The 19967-nt window shown below is 34.3% G+C and overlaps 1 protein-coding gene across 4 annotated transcripts in view; it reads right to left on the reverse strand.

The window, feature by feature from the left end:
- Positions 1-385: 385 nt before the first annotated feature.
- The window catches only part of PDS5B (PDS5 cohesin associated factor B), a 183483-nt gene continuing 163901 nt past the window's right edge, over positions 386-19967 (reverse strand). For 2 of the 4 annotated variants that reach the window (XM_070380437.1, XM_070380438.1), the window contains exons 26-35: positions 18200-18314; positions 16357-16489; positions 15901-16020; positions 14827-14889; positions 14116-14261; positions 12632-12737; positions 5714-6153; positions 5514-5621; positions 2616-2754; positions 386-1272 (exon numbers count right to left, since the gene is read on the reverse strand). In XM_070380437.1, the coding sequence (XP_070236538.1) occupies positions 1237-1272; positions 2616-2754; positions 5514-5621; positions 5714-6153; positions 12632-12737; positions 14116-14261; positions 14827-14889; positions 15901-16020; positions 16357-16489; positions 18200-18314 (1406 nt within the window). In that variant the 3' untranslated portion in view covers positions 386-1236. The remainder of the gene's footprint in view (positions 1273-2615; positions 2755-5513; positions 5622-5713; positions 6154-12631; positions 12738-14115; positions 14262-14826; positions 14890-15900; positions 16021-16356; positions 16490-18199; positions 18315-19967) is intronic. The other 2 variants (XM_070380439.1, XM_070380440.1) reach the window with 2 other exon arrangements.

Below are 19967 nucleotides of genomic sequence, written 5' to 3' on the forward strand. Positions count from 1 at the left end.
CCCAAAAAACAATTTTTGGCTCCAAAATAAAGTACAATAATAAACTCTTGATGAAAAACTATGTTATGGGGCAATCTATCATATACTATGGCTAAATATGAATTTACAGAAAAGAGCACATCCCATTTTCAGCACTTTTTCATAAACATGCAACTCACTATAAAATACAAAACACTTGCTTTCAAGAACAGCTTTATAAAGACACACTGCATCAATAAAATTTTTTTCTTTCTGATTAACTTTACACTGTTATGGAGAACCGAAACATTTCTAATGTGTATATATCAGATTTTATATTATAGTGTAATAATTTGCATTTTCTGAACATAACGTTCAAGAGGAAGTATCTATACACAATAACATTCTAGACTATCAGAAACTAATTCAAATTACAGAATTTTATTGATACAGTAGATTAATAAAAACTGAAAAGGGATGATAAAACGGGATAAAGAATTCAGTACATTATTTTAATAACACACTCTTTAAAATTAAAATATTTTAAATCTCTCTCTTTTTAAAATTTTCATTGCCATGACAGGCCAGAAAATTCTGGGACCAATACTGAGGTGTAAAATAATCAAACAACTTCAGGACTGTTTCACCATTTGTGTGGCGTCCTCCCATCAGAGGCATGATTCAGGTGTGATGGCAGACCACTTAGCACCTCTGCAGATTAAGGATGCCTGGGAGTAAACACCAGCTAATAGACGTACGGGAAAGAGAGCATTTCAACGCTCCAACAAACAGTGACATCAAGAAAATGACACCATTTGTTGAAAAAAATTTTTTTTCACAGTAAATTGCAGAGAATACAAATACAAACACTGACAGATTACTGCTTAAGATCTATCCTAAAGAACTCTTTTCAAATCAATAGATCCAATAAACAGCTGGGCACTGTCAGTTTAAAGCCGCAGATAAAAGCTATACAAGCACTTTAGAAGTCAGAAACATTTAAAAAAAAAAGAAAGAAAAACATATTTACAAGTTTCTTCTTTAGTTTATGTCTACATAGCCATCACACATTAGACTCTTTCACAGACTCCATAGTCAATGTTGTCACCATGCGCATGGCTAAAGTGTGTGACCACAGACACATGAGGTCATCAGAGTAAGGTCCAACTGTCCACTCTTCAGCAGTCCCATTTTGTGCATCAAAGGCTTTACTCAGCCTGAAGCTTGACAACCATTTTTTTCAAAGCTCTCACACAGAAAGTTATTAACGGCATCTGTTCATCGCCTTTCTCTTTTAGAACCTCGCCGCCGCACCTTGAAAGAAACATCAACGGGTGTAATTACCATTGTTTTATAACCAATTATTATTCTTAACATGTTCCTGATAGTCCTTTCTTAAAATCTTTCTCCTACATTAACTTTCTGTCTTAGCATCACATACATGAATGCTCATAAACAGCCTTTCCCAGGATTAGCAAAAGAGAAAATATTTTACTTTTCTGTTTAATAATTTTAAAGAGAAATGAACAGAAGTCAATGTCAACAGCAAAAAACAATGACAAATATCACCTTGTTATTTATGTGTCTGTAGTAAAGGATATGAATTTAGGCTTATAGCTACCTTTCTCAGAAACTACCTATTGAGTTTGGATCATAACAACTATCAAAAACATATAAAAAATGTGGCAAGTACTAATGAAAGCATAAAATTTCAGATAAAATAAGTTTAGTATTATCAAGAGGAACATAAACTTATAGTTTAGTTTTCCTTTAATGAAGCCCTCAGTTACTATGTACTCATGAGCCTTATTTTTATATCTTCCCCCCATAAAAACCCTTTACAAGCCAAACTAGTTTGAGACCAAAATTCAACATATTTTTTTCCTCTGGTCTTCAACTAATTCAGATAAATGAATCCTGATGCAGACAGAGGTGCTGATTATATTAAATAAGACAGAGAGGCAGGGGTCAACTCTGGGGCTTGATCACAGGACACACGTTTCTCAAACAAAAAACTAAAACTAGCTAAGCTGATCCACAGATTCAGCATGAATATTAGCAATACACAGCTCTTACTTAGATGCATCAATTATATTTCTTCCAAAGAGAAAAATCGGAGATGTGACAGGCAAAGTCATTCATTATTTTAAAAAGTATCTTAGGAGGCATCACGTTCCTACTTTTGTGAAAGAAAGGTCTATTGCCAATTTTTATGAATCCCAAACGCTAATTTTATTTGAAGACATGACTTTATTCTACATGACTGACTAACTTCTAGTTGCTACTGAGAAACTGAAACAAAAGATGTATACGAAATATTACCAAGAGTATATATAACAGATACTGGGAAAACTTAAGTGCATGCGGTGTCGTCCTGAGACTATCACTTGCTCTTCTCTGTATTCAGTTGTACACTGGACATTTACACTCTCACTAGGCTACGTCTATTATTCTCACTTGGTTTCAGGTTTTCATAAATTATATTTTCTCCACAATCTAAGCTGATAGATGAACACACTACAAACAAATGAAAAAATACATATATATTCAGAATTATTAAGTAACGGCAAGTGCTAAAAGAATCTGACCACTTATCAACTCTAATTCTATTGAATACATTCCATACTATCACACATGGCACTTTAAAAAACACATACATTTACTGTAGAGACTTCCTCTTCTTCTGTTTCTTCCTGTGGATTTTCATCATTGACAGGAGAGCTACCCTGAAACACATCTATTTCTTCACTTGAGTCATTTTCTTTAGTAGCTGCTTGTTTAGAGCGTCCTACACGGCTAGAGTAAAACACAGGTAAAATAAAATGAGCATTGTGATCTTTAAGTGGTAGTTTACTTCATAAGAGGAAATGCTTTAAATACTTCATAGACTTTCCCTTATTATCATTTTTACCCTGAATTACCATGTAAGCCAAGAAATATTTTCCTTACATTCTAAACCCTAAACCAGTACTTAACCCTAGATTGTACTGTTATTTGGTAGATAACAAATAACAAAAGTCAGGGTGACTGAAACCAACGCCATAAAGGATTTTAAAATATAACCCAAAGTCTACTCTTCCTTTTATCTTTCCCAAGTCTGTAAAAGGCATCTATGTCTACTGAGTCACTCAAACCAGAAAATTTAGAGTCTTCCTTAATAGCGTGCAATTCTTTGTCTGACCTAAAGATTCTACTTGTAAAGAAATCTCAAATCCATTCACTTCTCTCCATCTTCACTGTTACATCGTACATATTTCTAAACCATTCTCATCTTTTGCCTCTCTCTAAGTAATCTTTTAAAAATGTAAAACAGCTGATCTCAACACCCCTGAGAGAGGCCCCTACTGTACTGAGAGTAACTGCATTAACCTCCTTGATAAGTACATAAGGACCTTTAGACTGGCCTTGCCTACTTGTCAGTTCTCATCTTTTTCTATACCCCAATCCCCTGAAACTACAATACAGCAAAAACTTTGCCTTCCTTCGGCTCTCTGAATTTGTCAAGATTTTTCCCACTTCAGAACCTTCCAAAACAGGGTCCCCTCCACCTGAAATGTTCCTCTCCCTACTCTCTAGAAGTCTAACTCCTACTGTTCTCAAGGAATCAACTTGAGGAATCAATTTGTTCTCAAGGAATCAACTTTCCAAAGAGAAAACTTCCCCAGTTCCCCAGCCCTCTCATTACACTCTCTTACAGCACCCTAACTTTGTCCTCCAAGGTACAGTTCACAACTTATTATTTCACATTCATGTGTGATTATTTAATAACTACATTCCCTTTTAGATGGTAAGTACTTTAAGGATGTCTGTTTTCTGTCACTATATTCCTTAGCACCTAATACTCTCTGATACATAGAAGATACTCAAAAATATGTAACAGATACCACCATTTAATTAAACGTATATATCTGTTGGTATTTAATTTAGAATTTCCTAATCATTTCTATAAGCAATTGAATATATATACTGTTTAATCTGTACTCAAGCCAATTTACTCAAATTTACTTACTTGATTCAGTTTTTCAGAATTAACAGAAGAAAATACAGGGAAAATAATACAATCTTGCTCAATTCCACTAAGATCAGAACAAGAAAACAAGCAAATCGTAACATATGTGATCACACTACCTCTAAAGAGGGGCTTTCCAGCAAAAAGAAGTTAGGCTGTTAAGACAGGATCATAGACACTCTCTCTGTGTTGATTTTTTTTTAACAGAAAATACTTGCTTCATTTAAAATATTCCCATGAGGAGGACTTGTGTCATTTTACAAGATAACATGATAATCATACAAGCCCTTCATTTTATGATGCCCAAATATAAACAAATTAAAGTTACAAGCATGAAAGATATTCACCCTATTATTTTGTTATAAAATTAATCATCGAAATTTAAGCTATCTTAGGAATTTTTTTTTTAAACAGTGATTTTTTTCCATGGCTGAATACAAACACATTTATAAAGCTGCCACAAAAATGTACTTACCTTTACTTTTTACGTGAAGGAAAATTAAACGGAAAAAGGTGGGAAGTACTAGCTAGATACTTGGTAACTTTTCCTATGGAATACATAGGAACAGGAAAAACTATGAACTGAGTGTTTAACCAAGGTGTGCTGCCAACTCTGAAAAGTCAAGCCACTGAAGTATGGGATTACTTTCAGAAAAACTGTAAAATTTCTAACAGACAACATTCTACTCTGTTTTTGCTTTAAATGAGAAAGAAAGTGCCAAATTTACAAATTACAACATTGATGCCCCTGCCACTTTAATAATCTTGGACATAGATTTGTCACTGTAACTCTCCTATAAACGTGTACTTGTGTGATCATCCAAATCTATATATAGATACAGATGTGTTAATTTGATTAGAAAACAAACAATATCAAGACATCAAAAGCTTGAGATCACTATGTGATAATTTCCACCAATATACTTAGGAAAAATGACTTTCCTACACTGATCAAAGAATGAAAGCAAAAGTGTATAAGCTATTTTTTTAAAGCTGCTGAGGAAAGATGGAAAACCTGTGGTGTGGAGTAACAAGAAAATGTGATCTATGGTATGATTATTTAAAGATACGCCATCGTCTCTTTAGGTACCAAAAAGTGTGTACTGGAAATAATAAACTATTTGGTATTTATAACCATTTGTCTAAAACCTATAAAAATGTACAAATGTCACCAAAGGATGATTGGGATATCAATCACCTAGGTAAGTTTACAAAAATTTTATCTTACCTAGTATACTAGGCTAAATATACGGGTGGCTCAGACAGTAAAGAATCTGCCTGCAGTGCAGGAGATCTGGTTCAATTCTTGGGTCAGGAAGATCTCCTGGAGAAGGGAATGGCAACTCACTCCAGTATCCTTGCCTGGAGAATTCTTCCCTGGAGAATGGACAAGGGAGCCTGGTGGGCTACAGTCCAGGGGGTCACAAAGAGTTGGACACGACTGAGCAACTAACACTTTCAATATATATTGCTATACTTAGAAATTTATGAATTCTTGCAAAATAATTTGAAACTGGTTTGAAACTTAATATTATTTACAACTTACACCTTTTTGGGGGGTTGTGATGGTGACGGTGTTTTTGACGGTCCTCCTCGTCCTTTCTGTGGTGTGGACTGTGTGGGTTCAGCTGCAGTAGTGTCAGGAGACTCTGCTCTGCTTTGGGGAAGACCCGGATGCAGACAGCACCAAGTTATGATTTACAGTACAATAACGGACGCATGCAGTTCAGAGTTGCACACACTTACCTCTGCTGTGCTCTCCTTGAAGTCCGGTGCTGTTTACTTTTTGACTTCTGCTCTGTGTTTCCACTTTGTCTTTCTTCTTCCTCTTCCTCTTCTGCTGCTGAAGGTCCAGATTTTTTTTTGCTTCCTTTTTTGGATGTTTTCATCGTTGGCTCTTCTTTGGGTGTACCCCCACCAAGAGGTTTTGGTGGTCGGCCTCGTTTACCTTTTTTTGGTGGACTGTTCTGTTCATCCTCATTTTCTAGTATATCTTCTTTGAGCCTCTTTTCCTCAGGCCACTGCTGTTCGTCTGACTCTGAAGCTGTATGGCCTCTCTTTCGTCCACGCTGACTGCCTTTAGGTTTCTGTTCCTGTACCAACTTGGAAAGGTCATCCATGCCTAATTTCTCTTCTGAATCTGTTACAGGTGTCTTTTTCCGGCTTCTTGGTTTGTCCAATTCAGACTAGGAATAAAAGCCACGATTTCAAATATAAAACTTAGTATACATTATTAGTGTGTGTGTATGTGTGTATATATATATATGTTCAAGAATAAACAAACGAACAAAATCTGTTATCCACTTCAGTTATAAGAATGTACCTAAATAAGGTCTAGAGGTTTTAAGCATATCAGAACCATAACTACCTACTTGCTTTTAATAACAATTTTCTAATATAAAACATAATCTGGGGGTAAGAGGGTAAATTTTTATTCTTACTCAAGCTAAAGAGCCTCAGATGAAACCTCTCAAGATCAATAGATGATTAGATGATAAATTTTTGATGAAGAGCTAGTCCATTAAAAAGAACATTCTAAATTCAACGCTTAAAAGGAGTCATAGTTCAGTACTCATTATGAAGAATTGCAGTTGTTTCTTATTAGTATCTGTTGTCTCTACCAAGTTTTAATTGGCAACTTACTTTCAAATATTTCACAAATGTCTATACTGTTTCAATAATAAAATCAATGTATTTTCTTGAAAAAAGAAAAAAAAATCTATCTGGTCTACTAAAAAAAGAGAAAAAGCCAAATTCAATGCTTAAATAATAGACAACTACACTGAGTATAGTGGATCTGCATTTGATAGTCAATTTAAGTAATCCTAATTTTACCACACAGTGTATATAATAAGACATAAATATCAACTATGTAATGCATAATGCATACACATCATAAAAGAACTATTTTATTTCATAAAGGAGGTTGCAAGATACAAAAGTTAAACATATTCATCATTTATTAAAAATTCTGAAAGCATTTCTGAATCAAAGATATCACTTCTTCCCAGATACAACAATACAAAAATCAGTGACTTTCAAATTTAACATAAAATCCCAGTCTACATTCACAAAATTTAAGCCTTGACTCGTAGATGGAGATTCTTTAAAGAAATTCTTCAAAGAAACAAGGAAGAATATGTATGAATTTGTAATTTTCTCCATAGGTATACCATGCATGTAAAACATATAAAAACATGTTTGTAGTACTAAGTTAATTTCCAAATGGTTTGTTCCAATTTACATTCTTAAAACATCAGTGAAAACAAAAATTATCAGATTACTTACAATTCTTCACGTTTAATTAGTCATTTGTGTTTCCTATCTGTGAACTGCCTAGTTATGCCCCTTGTCTGTTTATTGGAGTTTGAGTTTTAATCTACAATATTCTACACTTTTGTGTATACTTTAGATTTTATTTCCTGTTTGTTGTGAACTGAATTGTGTCCCCACAAAATTCACAAGCTGTAGAATTCTGATATTCTTTGGAGATGGGATCTTTGGGAGGTAATTCTAAAGTCTAAAGGGTGGGGCCCTCATGATGGGATTAGTGTCCTCAGGAAAAGAGACACCAGAGAGATCTCACTGTCTCTCTCTTCACCAGCTTATTGTTGTTCAGTTGCTCAGTCATGTCTGACTCTTTGCGACCCTATGAACAGCAGCACGCTGGGATTCCCTGTCCTTCATCGTCTCCAGAAGTTTGCTCAAACTCATATCCTTTTACCACTGATAAGAACACAGCAAGAAGGGAGGGTGTGTGAGGGTGTGTGCGTGTGTCTTCAGTCGTGTCCAACTCATTGTGACCACATGGACGGTAACCCGCCACACTGGTCTGTCCACGTAATTTTCCAGGCAAGAATACTGGAGTGGGTTGCCATTTCCTACTTCAGGGGGTCTTCCCCACCAGGGATCGAACCCAGGGTAACCATCTGTAAACCAGGAACAGAGATCCCATCAGCAACTGAATTGGCCCACACTTTGATCTTGGACTTTCCAACCTCCAGAAACATGAGAAAATTTGTGTTGTTCAAACCTTCCAGTCTCTGGTGTATTGTTATGGTAGACATTATCATATTTTGTTTTAGGATAGGATGTGAGTTGAGGTTCTAAACTGTTTTACCTACTCCCACTGCCAAAGATACATCCAATCACTTCAAAATCAATGATATATTATGCTTCCTTTACTTTGTATTATTTTTCAAAAACAGTAATATTTCTAGGTATTAGTAAAATACTATGCAACAAAAGCACAGTATTTTACTAATTATAACTAAGTATGTTTGTCTTTGGTTGGGCTGATTTTATCATTACTCCTCCTTTGCATCCATTTATTCTACCCTTGAGCTTCCTTAGTGACTCCATGGTAAAATACACCTGCTAATGCAGGAATACACAGGTTTCATATCTAGTCTAGGAAGATCCCCTGAGAAGGAAATGGCAACCCACTCCAGTATTCTTGGGAATATTGGAAATCCTGGGAAATTCCACGGACAGAGAAGACTGGGCGGGCTATAGGCCATGGTGTCACAAAGAGTTGGACACAACTTGGCAGCTAAACAACAACATTCTTCGCCATGGACTTAAAATCACACTGGAATTTTACAATGATATTTTCACTTAGAACTATCATCTTTTTTTATTCATTTATCCCATGAAGGAATATGGCATGTCCTCTGTCTCTTCTATGTTTCTCAGTTTTGATGTTTCCTCCACATAGGTTCCTCCTCCTCCTTTTTAAGGTTATGTTTAGATCCCTCTATCTAATTCCATTGTAACGGTTATTGCTGTAAAGTAAATCTCTTTTCCCCCAAGTGTCTATCTGATATAAAGTAAAATGACTGGAGTAAAGTTAGTTATATATATACATACAAACATACATCTACCATGCTAAATTTAGTTTCTCTATTGCTTCTTATTTTTTTTAAGAGTATAAAAATAAATATCTCTTCTTTTTCATCATCATACTTTTGGTTCCTATTTCATGTCTTTCAGAACTGGCCAAATATTCTAGAACAATAACAGTGGTGGTAACTGGTTGTATGTTTTGTTCCTGATTTTTAATAAAAATGCTTCAAGTATTTTGCCTTTAAGAATAATAATTTTGACCAAATCACTGACTACTGACTTCAACAGATAAAACTTTTAGCATATAATGAAGTATGTTTCTAGCATTAATTTACAAAGAGTTCACTTTTGCCAAGAATGAAATTTTATTTATATCTGATTGACATGATCTGAGATTATCTTGTTAGCATCTTTTATTTAGGATGTTGATTTGTTATATAAAAAGATTTTTTAGCATTTAAATTATCCTTGTATTCTGGGAAGAAAAAAGGCATATAAATGTTTGGTTTTAATTTGTTACTATTTTTCTAGAGTTTTGAACATAAATTAAAAATTAATTGTCATTACTTAGAGAAGGGAAGAAAAATATTAAAATAAAACTAAAGTTTCCAATTATAAATATTACAATTCATTTTGACGTCCAAAGATCTGAAAAAAATGGCTGAAATCTTAATGTTCTGGAAAAGGCTGGTGGTAAAAAGGAAATTCAATGTCTGTTTTCTTGACAGTATCATAAAATAATCTAGCTTCCTAAAGCACTAAATTCTCTAATTTTTCATTTGTACTGTACTGTTTTCAGAACAGAGGGGGTATAAAATCGACATCAGAAAAGAAATGGGGAAAATGTTAATTGTAAAACTAAATTATTATTGTTCAGTTGTGTCCAATTCTTTGCGATCCCTGTCTTCATTATCTTCTGGAGTTTGCTTAAATTCACATCCATTGAGTTGGTGATGCCATCCAACCATCTCATCCTCTGTTGTCCCCTTTTCCTCTTGCTCTCATTCTTTCCCAGCATCAAGGTCTTTTCAAATAGGTCAGTTCTTCGCATCAGGTGGCTAAAGTATTGGAGTTTCCATTTCAACATCAGTCCTTCAATATTCAGGACTGATTTCCTTTAGGATGGACTGGCTGGATCTCTTTGCAGCCAAGGGATGCTCAAGAGTGCCAACTGTTGTGGTTCTCCCACACCACAGTTCAAAAGCATCAATTCTTTGGGGCTCAGCCTTCTTCATAGTCCAACTCTCACATCCATACATGACTACTGGAAAAACCATAGCTTTGACTATATGGACCTTTGTTGGATAAGTGATGTCTCTGCTTTTTAATACATTGTCCAGGTTTGTTATAGCTTTTCTTCCAAGGAGCAAGTGTTTGGAGCCCAAGAAGATAAAATAAGTAACTGTTCCCACTTTTTTCCCATTTACTTGCCATGAAGACTGGATGCCATGATCTTAGTTTTTTGAACGTTGAGTTTTAAGCCAGGTTTTTTCACTCTCCTCTTTCACCTTCATCAAGAGGCTCTTTAGTTCCTCTTCACTTTCTGCTGTTAGGGTGGTATATCATCTGCATATGAGGTTGTTATTTCTCCTGGCCATCTTGATTCCAGCTTGTGATGCATCAAGCCTGGCGTTTTGCATGATATACTCTGCATAAAACTTAAAAAAGCAGGGTGACAATATACAGCCTTATCATACTCCTTTCCCAATTTTGAACTAGTCCACTGTTTCATGTCTGATCTAACTGTAGCTTCTTGTCCTGCATACAGGTTTTTCAGGACAGGTAAGGTGGGCTGATATTCCAATTTCTTTTAAGAATTTTCCAGTTTGTTGTGATCCACACAGTCAAAGGATTTAACATAGTCAGTGAAGCAGAAGTAGATGTTTTTTAGGAATTCTCTTGCTTTTTCTATGATCCAACAGATGTTGGCAATTTGATCCCTGGTTCCTCTGCCTTTTCTAAATCCAGCTTGTACATCTAGAAGTTCTAGGTTCACTCTCTGCTGAAGTCTAGAAGGATTTTGAGCATTCCCTTGCTAGCATGTGAAATGAGCACATGTATGGTAGTTTGAACATTCTTTGGCATTGGAATGAAAACTGACCTTTGCAGTCCTGTGGCTGTATTTAATATAAATGTACATGAACAATAATTTTGCAGTGAAATTTCAATGTGAAGCTGGTAGTATACAAAAAAAAACAATACTTTTCCACTATCTATTGGTCTTTAAACTCAACTTCTGTTTCATAATGTCAGCTCTCTAAAGACATTTCAGTTGGAACAAGCTTATTAATAAGGTTCTTCTGAAAATGGATGCAAAGTTACACAAAAGATGGCAAAAGCCTTATTAACTACACGTATCAATCTCAAAAGCTTGTAAATTCAGAACTGTTCTGTGAAAACATGGACTTTATTCTGCATTGCTCCAAAATGTAAACTAGATATGGAATTTATAGGATAACAAAATATTAACCATGTTTTCTAATTTGGGGGGGAAGAAGAGCAATATATGTGGGTGTGGGTAACCTACCTGAGGTCTCCAACAAATGGGAGAAATTACAGGCTTTCCACTTAAGGCATTTTCAAGCACATGGTAACTAACTCTCATAAATTATAGAGAAGGAATTTCTGCACTAAGGGAGAGGTCAGATTAGAAGACATAAATAGCTTTTCCCACTCAAGGATTCTTCTATAAATCCAGATAACAAGGTTCCTTTCTGGCTAAGCAATCAATTTTTAATTCTGCTTGGGTGAAATTTTTAAACAGCCAATAATAATCAGAATTAACACTATGGTTAAGATTGAGTAAGAATTTTAGAGTTTTAAGTAGAAAGAGAAACAATTTTCTAAAATAAGGTATTGGGAGAAACCTGAAAAAAACTGAAAATCATTTAAACTTTGTGGGATATGTAAGTTTGGGCCACTGGAAGACAAGAAGTACAAGAACTATTTCAGAAAAAGCAATGTATTTATTAATAATTTTTCCCTCTATTAATCAAGTAGATGAAAACACATTAACTTTTATTATGATAATTATTAATCAAAAATATTAATCTTGATAACAATGAAACAGCAGCAACCACCATTCATTTGGGCTAATTCATTTATTCTGATAAACTTTACCAGCTGAGTATCCACACTTCACTAATAAAGAAACTAATTCAGGGAACCTAACAAGTTATTCAAGAAATGTTTAGAGCTAACCTAGAAAGTCAAAATGTACTCCATTATTAATGCCATTGAGTTGTGTTGGAATACGTAACCGTATTCTATATCCATACTAAAAATGCCAAATTGTCTTCAAATGATAACTATAAATTATGTCTATAACACATATCAGTATCACTGCTATTAAGATTTAAAAACTAAACAAGGACTTTATGAAAACTGTAGCATTTCCAACATTTACTGGAATCATATTTAGTAATTAAAGGCTCAGGAAATCAGCTAAGATGGAAGAACCTTTAAGAATTCTCATTCTAGTCTCTTCTCTAAGGCTAAGTCTAAACTCATTATGTTTAAAGAAAAAGAAAACAAACACAAAAGCCAAGCAGTTCTGAGAACAGAACAGGCATGTTTGAGTCCAAAGCTTTAAAGAATAAAGACTGCTTACTAGAATGATAAGACACACAAGAAATTCAATATACTTAAATTACATGGTAGAGGATAATTATAAACTCAAATTTGTGATTAAAACCACTGAAGTAAAATCATATGTCAAACTTGAAAGTAACACTCACTAGTTTCCGTGTAAAAATTATTATTTACATAGAAAGAATTACTATTATTGTACTTATTATAAAATCAAACGAAATATCTCACCCTTACAAGATCAGAGTCATCTCTCTTGTCACTTTTTTTTCCCGGCAAAGGTGAAGACATTGTGTAATCTTCATTTTCACTGTGATCCATTTCAGAACTATCAAGCCTTTTAATACAGATATTTGTTATTATTATTACAATCAAACCTTAAAAGTTCTTCCTGTTCCCAGAGTAGCTTTATAGCTTTATGAACAAAAAGTTTCATTCTTTCCAAAAAGTATCCACTTTATTTTCATGGTGGTTTAGTCCCTAAGTTGTGTCTGACTCTCTTGCCATCCCATGGAATGTAGCCTGCCAGGCTCTTCTGTCCATGAAATTCTCTAGGCAAGAATACTGGAGAGGGTTGCCATTTCCTTCTCCAGGGGCTCTTCCTGACTCAGGAATCGAACCTGGGTCTCCTGCATTGCAGGCAGATTCTTTACCAACTGAGCTGCAAGGGAAGCACTTTAATATATTTAACACCATTTGGCTATTTTCCAACCTTCTCCCTTTTCATGCCTACCTGAGATTACTATTAGCTGATTCTAGCTCCTCTATTCTCCATCAGTAACCTAGGTAATCTTCTAAAAGCACAAATTAGATCACTAGACTCTACATCTTCCAGTTTTACTTAGAAGTCAAACCAAATCCTTTACATTATCCACAAAGGGCAAACATAATCTGGCTACCTCTCAACTTCATCCCTGACCATTATTCTAATCCCTATTCTCCAACCAAAGTGATCTCTCACACACACCTAGCCCATTCCCTTAGAAAGAGTCCTGGTGAACAAAAAACAACACAACTTAGAAACTAAACAACAAAAATGCCAAAACTAGTTAAACTGTAAATTATTTTCCTTTTTTCTTTAGAAAATAAAAAATTGAAAGTACACAGCACAATTTGAAAGCACATTTTTAAACTTTTTTAAAACAAAAAAGTTACATGCATGCACAGTAAAAGAAATTCAAAACCACATCAGAGCATCTTCCTCCTTCCTACACTAGATTACTGTATGAACTATGGAGATGTTGGGCATTCTTCCTAAAACTTTTGATGCATGTACAAGTACACGTAAATACAAATTCTTCTTAAAACCCCAAAATACTTTACACTGTTCTATTCTTTGTCTTTTCCACTCAATCACATATTGTGGAAACTCTTCATATGAGCTCATACGTCATCATTTTTTAAAGGAGTATGTATTCCACTGTATAGATGAGCCATAATTTAAAGATTTACATTCACTGGACACTAAGTTTGGAAACCAGCTTATGTCTTACAACGGATTGCCCCAACAAGCTAAAATATGAAAGGCTATGGAGTACCCATCTAAGTGAGTAAGCAAATACATTTACCTTGTAAATGGCTCTCAGTGTTAAAAAGGAATGTACAGATATGCACTGACTTTCATTCACTGACATTAAAGGTAGAAGACGTTATTTTAGATCTCATAGCCTTGGTGGATTCCTTAATGTAAAGCATGGTATTTCTTGTGTACTTACCTCCCTTTTATTCTTCCAGGAGAGCTTGGATTTGAGCTGCTGCTTGCGTTGCTTACAGTTTCCATTCGTGATGATTTTGTCTGAGATTGTTTGCCTGCTGATGAAAGCGGCTTATTAACAGCTCCTAGAACATTGGTTGTTTTGGGCTGAAATGAAAAATGTGTATCTCTTTCTATTTGATAAAAACCAAAAGAAATTTAGATGCAAAGAATCACAAATAACACCTGCCAAAGTATTTCCATATATAAACCATGAAAAGCTTGCCTATCCTTAAGCAAAATAAGAATTATAAACTGAGTATCACTTGAATAAATAAAAAACTGTATTAACAGAATAACAGTTAAGTTTCTAAGTTATCTACGGTAAGAAGGCTTACAAAGAAAGTGAGAACACAAAATGTATAGTCAACAATGAAAATTGACAATTAGACTCTTGCCAGGGAAGGATATGTCTTTTTACTTTAATACTACAGAATAAGAAATTTAAGAAAGAAGATATCCAGGGTTTTACCATAAGTTAAAAAATATGTTCTATATCTCAACCTACATCTATATAGTAAAAATAACTTTTTCTTACTAAATGGAAGATACTGAATATTTGTATTTTCTTTTGATACACCAATTTAAAAGAAATACAAAATAATATAATAATACCAACAGTCACACTAAAATAAACTACCACATAAAAATTAAAACAATTTTCAAAACATACTTTTCCAGGAGTGAAAAATGATTTCATTTCTGGAGGCAGATAATTTTTGGTGTTACTGAAGTTCTGGAAGCAAGGGAAAAAAGACAGTCAATGACTTCTGAAACACTGTATCTACAAAGCAATTCAAAAGTCAATAAAACTTAAATTAGAACAGCTTTTGTTTTAAAGTGCATTATAAAATACATATTTATTGAAACTAAAAATCAGTTGAAACACAAAATTTCAGTCACTGATTTTAAATGCTGTAATAGCTAAAACTAACCTTGTACTAACTCTAGTATTAACACAACATTTTTGAGCTCTAATATGCTAGAGCTGTAAGAGCACCTGAACAAAAACATGCTTATATAATAATACTCTCCAGGGAAGAGACCACATATATATATATACTACTTTTATCTTAATCACAAAAAAGTGAATGCCTAAATGCAGACAGTCCCTTTTTAGGTGAACCTACAAGGCCTATTCCAATCTCTATACACTGGGGTTAAGATATTAACTGGTATTCTGCTTTAAAAAAAAAGGGGGGGGGGTAATGACTGTTTTCCTCTCACTTAGATAGACTATAAACCTCCAAGAGATTCTTAAAAATACCTTTTTTAGAATAATACTATACTTCAGTTTTCTGAAAGTGGTTTGGGAAGATCCCTGTAATGCTTCCCAGGTATTAAGCCTGCTCCAATGTCAGTTCTCTGATTGTTTCACACCAGTTAGAAATTTCAAGGGCTTATAATTTCAGACTGTATCAGCATTCTCCTTCCTGTTTTGAATCAATGGCCATTAACTCATTAATTTATCAGCTTTGATCACATTTTTGCCTGTGCTCTTAAGACTAGCATAAAACTCAGAAAACAATAAAAATTTTAGATCATTTTAACTCATTTCTGAACCTATTTGTGTCCTCCAGCTTAGCCCACATTCTGATCTTGAACATGGTTAAGATTCACGGTGACCTTTCCCCATGACATAAGTAGTGGGTCAAGTCTTGACATTGATTCCTCCTGATCTTCCCACAACCTAGTGGTGACAATATATTTTATTTCAACTTACACAAATAAATCCTAAAATAACTACCTTGTCAGGCTGGGTGAAAAAACGAGCTGGCAGTACCGGGTCTTTAGGAGATTCCAAACTATATGTGGTGCTTTTTGACATGATGATATTCATGGCAACATCACATACAGTATACAGTTTCTGCAATGGGTGTTAAACAAAAAGAAAAAATCAGGTACTTAAGTTGGCAAACTAGACTCTGTGAATTAGGAGTAATTCCAGAACGTGCATTAAGTATGTAGTTTTCAGGACAACAGTGTAAGTTAAAATACTTATTCTATTATTGTAATTAGTTTACTAGTAACAGCATTACTACTATTCTCTACTGATTCTATATTAGTAAGTCTAATTACTAACATGAATACTACTATTTACTACGAGCAGCAAAGACTCATGCTGTCTAGAGAAGTCTTATACCCTATGCTCAAATGCTTAAAGTCAATACAGAATCATAACTATTTACAAAGAATTACATACTTCATTCATTTTTGCATCATCTGGTCCTTGAGCATCTTTTGTTTGTTTAATATTTTCTACCATCTTTCTGATAAACGCATGACTATTATTTTCATTTTTAGCCATTAGTATTTCCAGAACAAACCAAAGACACCTAAAAAATACCAAGAAAAAAAATTCACTATTAAATATGGATATAATTCTAAATATAATGAACTCTAAGAGCAGACAAAATTAAAAAGAAACAGCTAAAAATCAATAGAGAAAAAAAAAGTACATCACATACATATTACAACATATCAGCAATGTAGGTATGAGTTCATAACATCCTTTCTCAAACTCTCACTAATTTTCCTAGGTAGACAGAAAAGTTAAAAAGAAACAGAAATGGTAGAAATAAAGCAGTGATCTTAATCCCGAGCTGTGGCAGGGATGGAGGGCTCCCTGAAGCAGTAACTGGGTCACAAAGTGAAGACTCTCATGTGCTAAGATTGACCGCGGTTCTGACTGCAGTCTTTAGGAAACTCTAACAACCATTAAGAGTCTTCATCAATAAATTGAGGGAAAAGTCAGGGCTGACAACTTACATACTAAAGAGAAAAAAAAGTTTCACTACTTCAGTTTCAGGGTAATTATATTAAATTCTATGCAAGAAAAAAATGAAAGTCCTTTGTCTCTGTATTATGCATACAGAATGGGACAGAGTGATAGTACAGAGGAGAAAACGGGAGAAGAGGGAAATGTGAAACAAGGCATCAGTTCTAGAAGGGAGAAAAGTAACCTCTGAGACTGCAGGCATAGGTTACGGTTTCTTTTCTCTGATAGAAAGGAGATCACTCAGGGCTGTACTAGACCATTTATAAATACAGCCCCAAATATTTATTTAGTAAGTTTCAAGGAATATTTTATCATTAAAAAAAAAAAACCCAAACCAATGTGTTCTGAGAAAGAGGAATGGCTAAAAGTTTTCCTTAGTATAATCATACTAACACAGAATTCATTTTGGGAAAACTAATTGCTTATTCTTTAAAACTAGAAACTGTGGCAAAAAGAGGGCAAAAGCCTTTTCTCTTGTCATGAGAAAATTACCAGTAATTTAATTTTATTCTCTTGAAGCACCACAAATACTTAACTATAAACTATTTCTATGAATCAAGAAACCAAGAGTTATTTTTTCTTTAATAAAGAAGCTAAAAGCATAAGAAATTAATTTTTCAAAACCACAGAGGTCACCCTTTACTATAACAAAAATAGGATTTCATCTCTATTTAAGGAAGTCTTACAAAGACTTCTCTAAATATCATTATATTCCCCCATCCCACACCCTGGCAGGTATATTCTTCTGGCATCTGAACAAGAATCTTTCAAAGAACTACAACTGTCATAAACCTAATCAACTAAAGTATGGGAACAGTTCCCTGGTTATCAACTTGGCCCATTATTAAAGTAGACCATCTTTCTTCCTTGTGGAGAAAGACAGGAACTGCAAAGGAAATATGCTTACCATGTGAATAAGAGTATTAATTCACTCCACATAAAAATCTATACAGTGCTTCAGAAGAAAGTAGGAAAAGATAAGAATTACAGACAAACTTTTTAATGGATAACTTCAATAGAAAAGAAATGCCAGACTGGTAGAGAAACAGGACAGTAATACAGTAATTATGCTAAGTTGTTTTGGGAATTATATAAGAAATGAAATATGAAGAAATGGTAGGAAAAAAGAAAAAGAGAACAAATAAGGTAAAGAACCTTAAACTCCTAAAAAATGAAATAAATTTAATATACTAATTATAACTGAGATTCCATTATTAACAGGAAACAACTTCAGAAAATATGAAAATGGGATGGAAAAAGTCTTTACTCTTTAACGTCTTTAAGTTGTTCAATATCTTGTACTTTGACATAATCCGGGTCATGCGCCAAAAGGTGAATTGTATATGGAACAACATATTCAGGTAGAAGAGACAATAATTTTTCTGAAAAAGAAATAAAACAAAAACATCTAGGTTAGAAAACCAAATCTTACTCGTTCTCTTTCTCTCTCTGATACTCTATTTCTTGTATCCCAATAATATACCACAATATCACTGGAAGAAAAATACACTGAAAGGTCCAGTGCTGAGGTACATCATAGAGTTTATCCAGTTATCCATCATGGCCAATACTGATATGCCTACTAAGTGCACCCTGTGCCAAGCCTACAAAGATACATATTTCAATTTTCAACAGATATGAGGAAAAAGTGACCCAAACTATACTCAAGACTAAGGAACATAAAATCTATTTTTCTTATTAGTAACTCTATGTTCAACATTCCCTTGTAAGTTGCTGTGCAAAAGGTAAACAACTAGTAAATCTTTCAGTCAGTATGGCACAAAAATAGGAAGTAAAGGTTGATACTATTTAATACAATTTGCAACATAAAAACTGACAGAAAGGAACAGACATTGTTTCTAGGGCATTTTATATAACAATGAAGTATCTTTTCAGTTTAAATTCAAATGTTTTGATTTTTTGACTGAGGATCAGTAGGGGCCATTACACATAGAAATGGAAATCCTAACTAGTTTTAATAAAGGTTACTCAAAAGACCAAGATTCATACTCTGAGCAATTCTTTTTATATTTCCTACTCTTGCAATTTTAAATCAAATGTTCAGTCTAGAGTAAAATAATGTATGTGTCAACAAGGCACCAAATTTTCTTTATTCCTATCACTGAACTCAAAGAGAATAAGCTTGTGTGTAATATTCATTTCAAGGTAGGTACAGAAGAAAAAAATAACAAGGTTCAAAATTCAGTGAAATCTGAATTAAAGGCTATCTAACATGTACTGAGTGTTTACTCTTTTCCAGACCTACTATTTTAGTAGGGCTTACTATTTTAAATATAAAGATGCGTAAGACTAGACACACACACATAAAAAAAGACTAGACAAAGACCTCACACTGAGCACAGACAGGACCAGGACAGAAGCCCACCTTCACCATGGACAGTACCCTAAAATAAGAACAGCTAATGACTTCTGAGTACTTTTTTGAACCATGCATTATGCCAGGTGCTTTATATATACAACTTTTTAATCATAACCACCATAAGATACAAGTAAAACTATACCAATCTTACAAAAAGGAAACTAGGGCTCAGACTGCATAAACAACCCGCCCAAATACAACCGGTAAATGGCAGAGGTGGCAGAGGTGAGATTTAACTCCAGAACTCTCAAGGCGAAGTAGGAAGAGAAAGAAAGAGGGTCTCAAAACTGTATTTTAAAGGATTCAAAAGGGGCAAACTTCTCTCCTTGGTTTTGTTTATTTGTTTGGCCAGAAGGGGGAGGCAAAATTTCCAGAGTTGACAACAGAGAAAAAAGCTGGCTAGACAAATTTCAAATAATCCAGAGTACAAGGAGCAAAGAATTTACATTCTGGAGTAGCTAGAGAGAAAGTTTAAAACTCAGGCTGAGAGTTCACTACAAAGTGTCATGCTAATGAGCTTCTACTTGATCCTCTGAGCAGAAAGGAGCCAACCAAGGTTTCAAGCAAGAAAATGACGTGAGCGGATCTGTTTTAGGAAGATAATTTTGACAGTGGTGTGGCTCGGCTGGAGGCAGGGGAACATTTACAACACGGA

The sequence above is a fragment of the Bos mutus genome, chromosome 12, assembly GCF_027580195.1.
Source record: "Bos mutus isolate GX-2022 chromosome 12, NWIPB_WYAK_1.1, whole genome shotgun sequence".
NCBI lineage: Eukaryota > Metazoa > Chordata > Mammalia > Artiodactyla > Bovidae > Bos > Bos mutus.